Source organism: Coturnix japonica, chromosome 1, assembly GCF_001577835.2.
Source record: "Coturnix japonica isolate 7356 chromosome 1, Coturnix japonica 2.1, whole genome shotgun sequence".
Lineage (NCBI taxonomy): Eukaryota > Metazoa > Chordata > Aves > Galliformes > Phasianidae > Coturnix > Coturnix japonica.
Window position 1 is genome coordinate 11,105,814 of NC_029516.1, and position 14,179 is coordinate 11,119,992.

A 14,179-nucleotide genomic window follows, 5' to 3' on the forward strand; every position below is an offset into this window, starting at 1 on the left:
ATTGCTGGATTGTAAAGTAGATCCCAAATAACCTACGCTAATCTGAAGTGTCAGTTTTACAACTGATTGCAGTATTAAAGATGCAGTATTCCTTTCTCACAAACAACTCACAGTTTACTAAGAGGCATACAAATAGATTTTCATCTCTAAAGTGATAGGATGTACATTAGAAGTCAAAGTACTAACTTACGTAAAACAACTGACTTGCATGCATTGGAAACTGGTCACAGATTATCATCTCCTGCAGAGCAGGGCATGAGACCAATGGGAACAGCATCACCTTTTGTGCAGCTTCAGTCTGCTCTTTGCCCACGTTTAGAAAGGGCATCATTATGTGATCATATTCATCCTGTTCATCTGCAACTCTCCTTTACCTGAAGCAAAGGTAAAACTGAGAAGCTGAAACATCACTTCCATTTCAGGAATGTGTCTAGTTTATAGTTTATTTCATTTTCATAAATACTTTGCAGATTTCAGTTTAAAACTGTGAATCCTTAAAATGCATGGAGATTCTGTAAATTGTTTTAAATTAAACAATAGTCCTGACCTACAAGGTTCTTACTATCCTGTCTTATAATAACAAACTTACCCTTCATCTGATATGGACAAAATCTTGGTGTACCGCAAATCTTTCCAAACCAGTGTGTCCTGTGATCCTCTAGAGAAAAAGAATTCCTTATATAACTGTGTGCATGACTTGGAGTTAGCTGTGAGGAAAGATCATATTTCTCCTTGCTTAAAGATAAGATCTAGGAAGATTAGAAATGACTTCTAATAGAGGCAATTCTACAGCCAACACCTTGTCTTTTATTTCCAGTATAGCAGCTGGTCTAATAAAAGATACTACAAATCTTCCTTCCTCTAGAAACAAGTCTTTATCAAATTAGTAACTTTGTTATCACCTCCTTTTGGCTGATGGATAACAGGAATGTGAGACATTTGGTTCAGGAGAGATAACCAACTCTAAAGAGAATGGAAGCAGCTCTTAACCACTTTCTATAAGGAGAAGAAAGTAGAACTGAACAAATCAAGCAGTCAAACTTTTTCGTATTTATTGTGAATTCCCTCCTCCTTACCTAGAAGTGACTGAGAAGTAATCTCAAAGGTGACTGGCATTTTAGCCACTCTTTGAGCTGCAGGTCTGAATCTCCATTTCTTTTTTATCCTGTTTATTGAGAGAACTGGATTAGCCCATGAAAAAGGAATGTCTAGAAGAAATCTTGGAATGTAAAAGTTTCTGCAGAAGAAAAGAGCAGTAAAAAGTTCTCCTTGTCTACACAGTTAAGAAGTAATGGGGTAAAACAGCAGCATGCTACATTTGATAAAGACTGTGAAAGCAACTCTAGATGTAAGGATATTTTTAAGTGCTTCTAGAGATTTCTTAGAGAGCCTGTAGAGCCATAGTAAAAGCATAGTAAGTAGGAGTTTTAAAGAACCAGTTAGAGCAGGTGAATCCAACATAGAGCAGATGGGCTGAGGTAAAGCAGAAGATGGCCATACAAGCAACAAACAGCCTCACAATTCAGAGCTTCCTTTTGCACTGCCATCTACTTCAGCATGCAAAGTATCGCCAATAAAACAGCACATGGAGCTGCTGCTGCTGAAACAGTCTGTCCCAACAAAAACACCTCTTTTGCTCTTCCAGATGCACCCTCTCCATGCAACAGCAGGGAGGGCTCTGCAGCATTCATATACATGTTCAACTGCTGCTATGAAGGAAAGAGGAAAGGAAAAGACATGTTAGCATGGGAAGGACAGGCTCTGTGTGTAGGATGTTACTGGAGGTTCCTATTGTCTAAGACTGTCCCTTGAGATTATCAGAACTGGATCACTTGGAGATAGGCAGACTCCTTTCAGAAATGTTTTGATGTCTGCTTCAGCCTGCACAGATGCTGTGTTTTTTAATCTATTGAGATGACATCTACAAGAAACACAAAAAGGCAAAGGAGAAGAAAACATCAGTTAATGCAGGTGCCATAACAGTGATTTCTTGAGACTTGTTATAAAAAAAGAAGTCGTTCTTCTCATTACTGTTTCAGTTTTACAGAACTAAAAGATGTAAAAAGATGTAAGGTGTGGACAGGGAGGACACTGGAGAGGATCTTCTCATAGTGGTGAATCCTCTACACAGCCTCCCTCATCTTCCCCCTTGCATCACCCTCATTAAGACTTGCACAAATTGTAATGCATTCTAAATTTGCAGTGCCGTCTGCATGCACTTTAAAGGTCTGTTCATAGTTTTGGTGGTGGGCAGCCTGGTCTCTTTATGCTGCACTCTCCAAACATTCCTTCTACTGCCACATTTCCCGAGAAGTGGGACAGGAAGTTTAATGTAGTCAAATAATATTGGAAAATGCCAAAATGCACTTACTGTCAGAACAGGAAGTAGTACATGGAAAGTTTTGAACTGCCATACATAAAGGTTAGTTGCCTATAAAAAGTAATTCACGGTTTTTATAAAAAAAGATCTTGCCAGAGTCTGTCAGCATTTGGTAAAATTACCAGCTCAGTTTGTTCTTATCAGATAGAAGGCATCGGGACTTGTAGAAATGGTATGCATTCCACCTGGCTGTGGTCCCTCACTTGGAAACTGTTTCTAGAGTCTTTGAGCCTGGGGTTACATGAGTTTTGCAAAGAACTACCTATAACCTGCATTTGACATGGGCAGATATTTCTACTAAAACTTCTTATTTTATGTTAAATGTTCTTCGGATCTCATCCCTCTTTTGATGTGTTCTACAAGTTGCTAACAGCTTGCCTATCACATGAGCCTAGACACTTAAAGATGATGTTCTATTTTTCGAAGTGCCAGAAAGAATTACAAAGATCCTAGACCCTACTGCTGGTAGCTAACTCCTCCTAATAGGAATACAGCTTTGCTGTATTTACAAAAAAATGAAGGTCTGCATTTTGATTTATCTTTCTGGCAGTCATAAGTTTAGGAACTTTTAGACTTGATTCAACAGCTCGGCATAGCAAAATAACAAGTATCATATTTATGAATTTCTAAGTAGCATCAACAACAAATGCTAGATGTTGAATGGTAGATTATGAGTAGTAATGACAAATAATACTACGACATTCTATATGAGATTCTCCAGAGAAAAGATACCCATACTGGATCAAAAGCCAGGTAAGACTTAATGACAGCAGCTCTGAAGGAAACTAGCTTATTGACAGATACTTTTGCTTGAGTGCAATCAGGAATTTACTAAAAGATGCTGGTAACTTACACACCAAAAAAAAAAATTAAAAAAAAAAAATGCTATTATCTTAACAAGTTGTTCCCCGATTTTTCACAATTTGAGCACATTTTTTTCTTCTTTCACTTTGCTTCTTGAAGACAATTCTAAGGGATATTAGAGTGCATGGCTACAGAACCAGAAACAGAATTAACCAATCTTACAGCAGCTCATAAGAGTAATTCTAGCTGGTTGACCAACAGAAAAGGGTTGGCTGCTCAGCTTGAGACTATCAAGACGAAATTGCTTTCTGTACATTAAAATCACTGAAAAGATGAGAGTAAAAAGAATCATTTCTCCAAGTTTGTGGTAGAGTAGCATCTGTGTCCAAGGTGCTGGTTTTCAAGAGTTGTACTGATAGAATAATTTACATTTAGATAGCATCTCTCATTTGAGATATCTCAAATCAGTTTACAAAATCTAAAACATGTGAAGGAACTGTCTTTCACCTCAGAATTAAAGACATTCAGCCACCTAGAAACTAAAACATTGTGGCCCACATGACACAACTTATGAGACAACAGGTAAATGCAAATATAATTGGAGCACAATAATCAAAGGGGTGTTTCTGTCCACTCGATTCTCTAGTCACAATACCTAGGCAAGCAAGGTATTGGTCTTCTGAAACAGAAGCCATGAGCAAGTCGTGTCAGTCATATAAATAGGTTTAATAAAAAAATAAAGAAATAAGGCAATTGGTGGCATCTATATTTTGGAGATAATGTGACTGGTAATTATATTTTTGTTTAGAGTCACATTGACCTGCTAGTGCTTTATTTACTTGTTTACTCTCAGTAGGCCAATGCAAATAACTTCTGGCGTAAGATGCTTTGTGTTTCAATCTGAATACTGAAGGGATTATAACACAAAGTCTGCTACAGCATGTCAAAATCATCAGAACAAATGTAGCAGTGAGTTTAGCTATGGATTTGTTCCTGACTCCTCTAATGCCAGCAAGGTAGCTGTATGTGAAAACAAAGTAGTGATTAGTGCCCTGCATGCAAAATGCAGCTACCTTGAAACTTCCTGCATGAAAAGTGAATTCACCTGTATTTGCCTTTACATACAACCATTTGTTTTTGTTGGCCCCTGGAAAAATCTTATTCTTCATGATGATAAAAGAGTTTGTAGTTGAGTTGAATAGAAGCAATGATAGTATCATCTAAACACAGCCACTAAACATTTCATTTTATTGCTGTGCTTGAATAAGCACAGATATTGACACTAACTTCCATAATTATAAATGCATTAACAGTTTTATCTTCATCATAAACAATCTTCTGTTAAAAGAATACTATCATCATGCTGTCTCTTTCACTTTACTTAGAAATAGTCAGGGAGGTCTACATGTAGCAGGAACATATACATGTTCTATCTATGAAGTCTATAAAGTCAGGAAGGAAGGAAAGAAAAAAAGATATGCAATAAAAATTGGAAATTGCCCTTTTGAAATTCAAAATACAGCAGAGAAAGTGATGCTGCATCTTTAAATAAATTGAGAAATTTATTTCATCTTTGATTCCCCATTTTCCTATTCAGAACAAGTGCTGCCCAGGACTGGTTTTCGAGTGGATTCCTCTGGCAAGTATTATTCAGTCTTCATTGTCCTGTAAACTAATTGTCCTTCATTTTATGTTTGAGTAATTCTTCTTTCTTTAATCATTTCTCTAGACTGTAGCCAGTCATGGCTGACCAGTCACCATTTTATCTTTGTATGAGTTTTTCAGTGTTGTAGAATGCTAAGTCTTAATCTTTTTATGCAGTGGGTTTGTATATTGAGCAAGAAGAAGCATTTATTTTTCCTCAGCAAGTCTTTGTGTACGTTTTAGTGTTTTACATCTGATTTTGCATGCTAGTGTTCACCCTTTAACTTAATAATTATCTATAGCTTGTGTCCAAAATTTATCTTAAGCATTATTTTATATAAAAAATGAAATTAAATCTATCATTTGCTAAAGAACAGAATTGATTTATTATGAAGAGCCAAACATTTCTTTCTACCGGACTTATATTTTATTCTGTGAAAAGCAAAATCATTCAAAAAAAAACCATTTTTTCTGGTTTTTGAATCAACATCAGTCTTGTACAGTGGCAATGGATGTGATTGACAAACAGGAGTGTTTCATTTCCTGATGTAATCTTAAGTGAACAGTTAAAACAAGGTAACTGTATAAAGAAGGCTGTTTTGACAGTCCCTCTGAAGTCTATTTTAGCCCTACACGGCTTGCACAGGTCTCCTAAATTAAATATGATTTGGGGCTGATTTTTCATACTGCAGTAAAGTTTACAGGTTGAATAGGTTTGAATGATTTTTTTATTTTTTTTTTTGAAAACTTTAGTTGTTTTTATAATGACATCTATATTTACTAGCTTTTCCTCTCTATAAATATGAAGAGAAAACATCCAGAAAGACTATTAAATTACCACAACCAAGCTCTTTGTCTGCTTTAATTGCAGTGTTGTAGATGAGTTTTAATTTAAAAAAGAAAATCCTTCTCAACACTTACAGCATAGCTTCAAATGCCATCTTTATCACTGTAAAAATCATTTGGCATTTGTGCAACTTGACTCATACAGAAAATGAATTAATCATTGTCAAAAATATATTTTTTCTACACACATTTTAGAAACAATTTCAAGTACACTTATCAATGTGTAATCCACAGTGGAATTCAAGTGAGTACAGTACAGAAATTTACCTGGGAGCTGATAATCACATCTGTACCTACAAGATCTCACTGTTATTCAATGGTAATCTCTTCTGGTGCCTTTACATTTGAAGCAAAGTCTCTGCCAGGAACCAAAAATCAGAATTTCTCAATGCCCCTTATCATCCTCATTGTGCAGCAATCATTAGATTGCAGCTTTTCCAATACCACTCTTAAATTCATGGGGAGCCAGCTGGTTTAGTAATGTAGTAGAGAAAATTGGTTTTGTCTCTTCTAGGCCAAATGATTAATTTAAAGAATATTCTTTCACACAACAGAAAAGAAATAAGCAAGATTCTATAATTATGAAAAGGCAATAAATTTACTAACAGGAAAACCTAAAGTTATTTTTCCAGATCACACATGCAGAAAAGTAAAGGAGGGAAGGGAAAATTATTCTCGCACAAGATACTTGTATTATAAATTCAGTAAAACTGACTTCAAGCTAAAAGTCTCTTTACAGTGAATCAGGTAGGACATAGGATATTCAGACAATTTACATTGGGTGGAAGAAAAAGACTGTAAAAGGCTGTACTAATTTAGGCTCAGCTTGACTCCTATGACTGCAAACCTGTTCATTTCTTCCAGTCTGGCACAAATCATGAGGTTCCATAATAAAGATATATTAACCAACAGTTTTCTGTATACTGCAAAGCCCAGAAGTGTTGTTTTACTTTGAGTATAAGTAATTTTCTTTGTGAGTATGATCAATTGAAAATCAGCTCCAGCAAGAAAAGGCAAAATTCAGCTCATATCCATTGTGATGACAAAAAATGCCAGAATCATAGAGAAGGAAGCACTAAAGATACATTGGAAAAAATGTAATCATTCATACAGTTAAGAGTACTTGACCACTGTACATTTAGGAATATTGAATATTGAAATAGCTAGCATATGATAGTGGATATTTTTAGTAAATCTACAAGGACTATGCTGCTGTAGTAAGAACACATCATATTGAACAAATCATGTAGCTTTGCATTTGGAGAAAAAAAAAATATTTAATCGTCAGCAAGACTTTACAGCATATTTTCAGTTAAAGAGAATTAACTACCAGCATGGTGGTAGACTGAGACGTAATGCAAAAAGCCAGGGGTTGTTTGCAACAGAGTAACCTGATTTTTTGTACCAAACTAATGATGCATGTTTCATCAATCTAGGTTTCAATTAGACATTTTACTGAATGCCACTTGTAACTGAGGCACTTCCATGTTAGCCTGGAGAAGACAGAGCTTAACACAGTATAAATAGGAATTTCTAGAAAGTGGATAAGCAGTTGTACTAAAATTGTAATTTCTGAACTGACGGGATAATATGAGTAGAAAGCCTTGCAGTAACTCTTCTGATTCATTTTTATTAATGACCTAAGTACATATATATCTCATTATATCTCCACTAGAAAAGTTTATGTGCTGTTAGCTTACAAAAAAAAAAAAAAAAAAGTGATAGCAGGGAGCTGGACCTGATGATGGGCTAGATAGTTCCTTCCACTCCATTTCTATTGCTCAATGGGACAAAAAAGAGCATTATTTTTAAAGGCAACTCACTTTCCTGAGTTTCTCTTTCCTATGACTTTCACCTCTTTGGAAACAAAGGTTCTTCTGAGAAAGGGTATGGCTACAGTTAGTTAATCCTAAACTGTGCTAGAACTCAGAAAAGAAGAATATCCCCTCATACCTTTTCATGGCCAACCTATCTTACCTGGTCCATTCTAGACAAGTAGAAAAATAGACTTGTTTTAAAAAATTATTGCCTCTTATTTTGGAGTGTGATGCTGACATTGGTTTTGATCAGCATTGTAAATGTATGTGTTTGGGTGAATCCTTTGTCTGTGTGCCAGAGCACGTACTTTTCACAACTAGCCTTTCTTATACTTTCTTAATGTATTCCCAACTCTGCATATCCACTCATGTGTGCACCAAAAAAAGATAGTGCTTAATTTGTAGCCAACTGCTGGAAGCTGTGCCTTTGACATTAAGACCTACTGTTAGATCCTACTGTGTCTATCTGCAAGGTCATCTCCCTAATAATAAGCTGTGTTCTTTGCTGTATAAGCAAGTTGGGTAAGGATGGAGTATTGCTTTCATCTGAAAATTCCTTTAGCTCTCACAACTTTTGAACAACCTTTGTGTTAAATTAACATACATGCTTCATATGTTCTCTTATTCACTCCTGAGAAACATCAAATGAGTTGAAAGAAAGTCAGAATAATAAGCTGCTACAATCTGCTTGGGTTTCTCTTTAAATATATGAAAAGTATGTTTGTTTGTTTGTTTTATAGCAATAATATGTGCATTTTACCAGCTGAAGCATTTGGGTCTGATTCAGTCTCATTCCTAGCAACATACATTGCTGGAGCAATGTACCACACTGCTTTCTGGAGAGGATTTTTATGGCATGATCATAGTATAGAGACACTGCATGTAGTTCTATGTCTGCCTTTGCATGATCTGAATAAACCAAATCAGTTTTAATTCCATACTGGATCTGGGATCTGTCCAACACTGCAGTTTGTGAGATGTCCACTCATGCTCTTTGGAGATAGTAAATGAGAGTGGCTGAAGCACAGTATTTCAGCCATCTGTAGTCCCACCCCTCTGAGGAAACACGGCATGACTGGAGACATTAGGAACAGTTTGCTGAAATAAACCTACTCAACCTTTATTGTCTTTTGGGGTTGGCAACAATCTGACATGCAACAAAAGCTGTCACTATTTATAGATTAGAGTAAAATTTGTGCTCATAGCTTGTCCTGCTTTTGCTGATGAGCTCAAAGTATTTCTGATTATTCAGACAAAGTGATAGCCAAAACAAACAGTTTCCTAATCCTTCAACTACTTACGTTTCCATTTTATACTATTTGAAATTTTATTTAAAAGTTCTCTTTTGTATTAGAGGGCATTAAGACCCAAAACAATTTGCTTGTTCAAATAAAGCTAGGGATACTTTCAAAAGAAAATGGTTTTCAGTTTAAACGTTAAGACTCGGAGGCTTACAATGATAGCTTTCATGAAAATTCTTTATTGAAGGTAATACCTGCATGTGGATTGCTTAAAAGCTACATTATATTTAAAGAAATACTAGTTTCTGTGTGTGTGGAACTAAAATGGCCTATAATGATTATTCATCTTTTGTAAGTTGGACTGATAATTTTTCTATGTATCTTTATCTCCCATTTCAGTTTATTTCCTTTAGGTTTTAACAGACTACAAGGAAAACACTGACTAAATGCCAGAGGTGGCCGAACAGAAAAATATTATGCAGTCAGTCTTAGGAAGAAGGCACCTTTATAACTTCTATTTTGGAAATACTTTTCCAGTAGTGTTCACCTATGAATGTGTTGTAGCTTGGGTTTAATGTATTTTATTAAACATAATCACTCCGTAGGGCACCTACATTTTCAAGTGTCTCTTCCTTGTCTGTGTACAACACATTGTGTCCCATTTGTTTCCACCAGCTCTAACCAGGCTGCCATTAGTCATGTGCAATCAACAGAAAAGGGGAGGGAAGATGGTAAAAATTTTCTAGGAAAAAAAAACAACAAAACAAAACAAAATGATTTGTTCAGTGGAATTTCCCTTTAAACCAGGTCCTGATTACAAGGAGTTGGATGTTCACCTTCGAAGAATGGAGTCTGGTTTTGGTTTCAGGATCCTTGGAGGAGATGAGCCTGGACAGCCTGTGAGTTATTTCTTCTTGACTTTCCTTGTTATGTGTCTAAATTCTGTGTAAAAGTAAGGAAAAAAATAATGCATAGTAATATAATACAAACTGAACCCAGATGATCAGAGGACTGGAGCACCTCTCCTGTGAAGAAAGGCTGAGGGAACTGGGCTTGTTTAGCTTGGAGAAGAGAAGGCTCCATGCAGACCTCATTGTGGCCTTCCAGTACTTGAAGGGAGTGTATAAACAGGAGGGGGAACAGCTGTTTACAAGGGTGGATAGTGATAGGACAAGGGGGGATGGTCTTAAACCGAGACTGGGGAGGTTTTGGTTAGATACTAGGAGGAAGGTTTTCACACAGAGGGTGGTGAATCACTGGAACAGGTTGCCCAAGGAGGCTGTGGATGCTCCATTCCTGGATGCATTCAAGGCCAGGCTAGATGTGGCTCTGGGCAGCCTGGTGGGAAACCTGCACATAGCAGGGGGTTGAAACCAGGTGATCTTTGATGTCCTTTTCAACCCAGGCTATTCTGATTCTATGATTATATGAACACTGTGTTGCAGCTATAGCATGATGTTTTTTTGTCCATCTATAGGAAAAGACAGGGCTTTCAGGTTGTCAGCATCTGAAAGATTTTAAAAGACAAATTATGCAAAACTAAGCCTAACTGTGTACAGTGTAGGCAGTATACATATATACATAAGTTTAAAAGATACTATTAACATTGCCATTTATTTCCAGAAACACAAACGGCCCTACCTGAGAGCTGAAGTCTGTGCTCCGGGTTAGATAATATCATCACATGAAGCATCTAGCACAACCACGTTAGCTTTCTAGTGTTTGGAAGTAAACACTCCCTTAACTAAAATACCAGATAAAGCCTACTTAGATGTATCACAGGTGGAAACAGGTATAAAATATATACAATTTTAAAAATAAATGAATATGTATTTTGGGAAAACAGTGAGATGTATATGTAAATAAAATGATTTGAGGAGGGAAGGCAGAATTGGTACTTCTTCAGAATAACTTTGATGATATAACATAATAATGATATAAGTGGTTTGTTAGTGAGTTCTGATCCATTCCAGATCTATACTGTTAACTTCTTATTATCACAACCGTATGTGTAGTCTGAGTTCTGTGTTACCACTGCGATCCATTTCCAAGAAAATGTGTAATTAATTGATAGGTTTATATATTTTGTATTCAGATTCATACAGTTCAATACAGTTCAATGCAGTATTCAGATTCATACAGTTCATACAGACAATTCATACAATCGTCATTTAGGCATTATCACTAACAAACACATGATCCCAGGAAACACAGAAAATCCTCTATGCTGAAATTGTCAACAACTATCGAAGTAACTAATATATCAAAGTATCAAGTATAATAGTTTACCGATGCCTCCTGTAAAGTGAAACAAATGCACTGTATTCTGAAAAAGATACTTCACAAAGTGCAGATTGAAGCACAAAGACTCTATTTGAGATTTGGAACGGATTTTCAAGCTAACCAAGGTGTGGTTAAATATAAGGACTTCAGTATCAAAATGACACTTTCATTGCCAACACTTGCAAGTACGCCTGACGTCACTTTGGCATTGTTCTGCCAAACATTCTGTCCCAGTGCACCAAAAACAAGGCCACAGAGCCACCAGCCTCACATTCTCCTAAGTGTCTTCCCTGACCAATCTGTATGGCCCAGTCAGTGAGGATTCTTTAACCTCGTCCACTGAAAACAGACAAAAAAGAAACTTCTTTAGGAGGCAGAAGAAACGGTCTGTTTTATCCTGCAGAGAATTGGCACCTGTGGAAGATTTGGAAATCTCTGCCTGCTTAGGACAGTAGCACCTGATTGCAATTCTCACCTCTGGGGAAAGTGCCCCTGGCTATAGAGCTGCTCAAGTGTTCTGTGAAAGTCTCTCTTGATTTCTCCTTCAATGCTTTTTTCATTACAAATGGATAATTAAGTAGTCATTGGGAGTGCATTTGGCTCTGCAGTTTGGAGGTTTATGACATTCTCAAGGGAAAAAGTGCAGCTCAAATGCCTCGTCTAGAAGATTATCATTTATATAAAATGGAATGATTTCCACCTAAAGGTGGGAGAGAGCACTGACTTAGAATATCTAGTACTCTAACAGTTAGGAATACTTGCATGAGTTGTGAGAAATGTGAATTTATGTCTCAGCTCAAAAACCCAGCAGAGTGGGAATTCTGAAAGGAGTCCTTTGCCCCCCAGCCATAGGCATTATGCAGTGAACTGTCACAGAGGAAGCAGCTCTTTCAAATTTCTTTTGAGCAAAGGACTGTCCTGGCTTTACTGTCTGAAGTCAAACAAATGCTCATAGCTGGATACCATGTGAAGGGATAAGTACTTGCTATTTTTAAAGAGCAAGACTGAAATGCTTCCTTCTGTGTACCACCTCCTAAGATGCTTCTCTGTCCAACTAACAATTGCTCTCAGCCTGCACTTAGCCTCAAAGCAGCTGCCTCTATTTCAGGGCTTGCAAACACAAAAGCATTTACCTCCAGATGTGTCAGTCTAATAGGATTTATGCCTCCCCACAAACCATTTCTCAAAGTTCCCAGGAATGAAGGAGAACCTAGCCTGAGGCTGAGTAGCCTACAGGGCAGAAAGGAACCTTAAGAGTTAGGTGGTGCAGTGCAAAACATCTCAGCTCTCACTTCCTTTGTGCCCATTCACCCATTTTGCTGCCACAGTCATCCCTAGTAAAGAAGACAGACATGCTCCACTTAAAAAAAAAAAAGTTTCCATCTCGTTTATACTCCAAATACAGAAGTTCTTAACTCTGTTTTCTCTCCTCCACCACTTCCCTGCTCCCACACGGACAGCCCACCCACAGCCTCCTATTCCTTTCCCCTCCAGAAAAGGAGCAGCAGTTTCTGCCTGTGCTCCAAACCCTACATTTCCTATAAAACAAGTACTGAGACACTTTGAAATGCTCGTTTCAGCTCTCCTGCTGTGCAGTCAGGTAACACAGAACAAAAAGAAACTTTCCTTGCCTTTTGTCTTTGTGGTTTGGTTCTTCAAAAGGAGTATGGATTTTTCAGCATAAGGCACTAAGTTTCTCAAAGAAGCAGAATCCACATAAAATTTTTCAAAACAATGGTACTGACACTATAGAGAAACTTCAACATAGTTTGCTTCTAGTTACACTGGCTGCTCAGCACCTTAGAAGGAGAAAATGCTGCTGGAGTAGACCGCTTTAAAAATATTTGTAAGCATAAGGATGCTTTCCAAAAGAAAGCTTACATCTATGAAGTTATCTCAAATGTCATGACTGTGGCTTGTGTAGTTCCAGTCACCTCTTGAATCTCATTAGATCAAGCCGTGAAAGGTATTTTTAACATCTCCCTATGACCTGGAAAATTATAGATAATGACTCTATTAAAGGGAATAATATTGCTGAAGCTACAAATTGCCATCCCAAAGTGGGGAAGTATTTTGAATACATTCAAACAGCTTGAACACAAAATCACAGGAACACGCACATAATTACAGTAACAGTTTCTCCTTTTCAACACAGCCTGGCTGGGATTCATTTCATAAATGCCTGCAAGATGTACATGGGCTGCTCTGAAAGTAATGCCTCCTGTTTTATTATGTTGTCCATAATGTCAGAAGTAGATGGAGATATTGCAGAAGTGACTGAACCTTCCCACCAATATTCCCTTATATTTTGTTACCATGTGACAGATGGCAGCAGAGGGCAGTCTGACAAAATGGCATCTGGCGTGGTGGTGTATATGAAGCAAAGATGCATAACTGAATTACTTTGTGCAGATAAAACTGCACCCACTGACATTGATTGACTCTTCCTGAATGGTTATGGTGGATGCTCTGCATTTCATCAGTGGTGACGGCAACGATGGGGCACCTTTGCTGGTGTGGATTTTCATAAGTGCAAAGTGCAGGTTGTTGTTCATCACTGGCAAAAATGCACAGTTAATGGTGGTGAGTGTGTTGAAAAACAGTTTTCTGTAGCTGAGAATTTTCTCCTTCGAAGAGTGTTACTGTGCTCACTGCTTCTGTTGTAGTTTCCATAGAAATAAATAGGAGGCATTATTTTCAGAGAGACCTGCAGTATTGTATGCTCAGTGCCAAGAAAGAGACATTTCTAAGACATAACAGAATTCTACAGAGCACAATGTTAGGGTAATTCAGACCACACATTATGAGCTCATATTTTTAGCATTAGTTAAGAGTTCAGAAGATCATCTTGGATCTAGACATCACAGACATTAAAACTAGGTGAGATCTATCACATTTTAGATGTCTATTTCATAAATTTTATTGCGTGCTTGTGAATATATTCTATTTGTATTGAGATAAAATGAAACATAAAGTCAAATAATTAACAAGTGTGACAAAGGAATTCAGTATCAAAAGAGAGATTAACATGGATGAGTTGTAAAACCCAAACTTCAGTTTCAGATTATGCTCTGTCACGATCTTCCTAATCCCCCCATTTTGCATGCTTACTCTCAAATGATGGGTGAAAATTACCTTTTTCTCTACAACACAGTCTTTATTGC

At 37.1% G+C, this 14,179-nt stretch overlaps 1 protein-coding gene across 10 annotated transcripts in view; it reads left to right on the plus strand.

The window, feature by feature from the left end:
• MAGI2 (membrane associated guanylate kinase, WW and PDZ domain containing 2) overlaps positions 1 to 14,179 on the plus strand; it is a 675,337-nt gene that overhangs the window by 594,485 nt on the left and 66,673 nt on the right. For 7 of the 10 annotated variants that reach the window (XM_032442310.1, XM_032442308.1, XM_032442312.1 and 4 more), the window contains 2 exons: positions 4,782 to 4,823; positions 9,540 to 9,631. In XM_032442310.1, coding sequence (XP_032298201.1) covers positions 4,782 to 4,823; positions 9,540 to 9,631 — 134 coding nt within the window. The remainder of the gene's footprint in view (positions 1 to 4,781; positions 4,824 to 9,539; positions 9,632 to 14,179) is intronic. The other 3 variants (XM_032442295.1, XM_032442300.1, XM_032442296.1) reach the window with 1 other exon arrangement.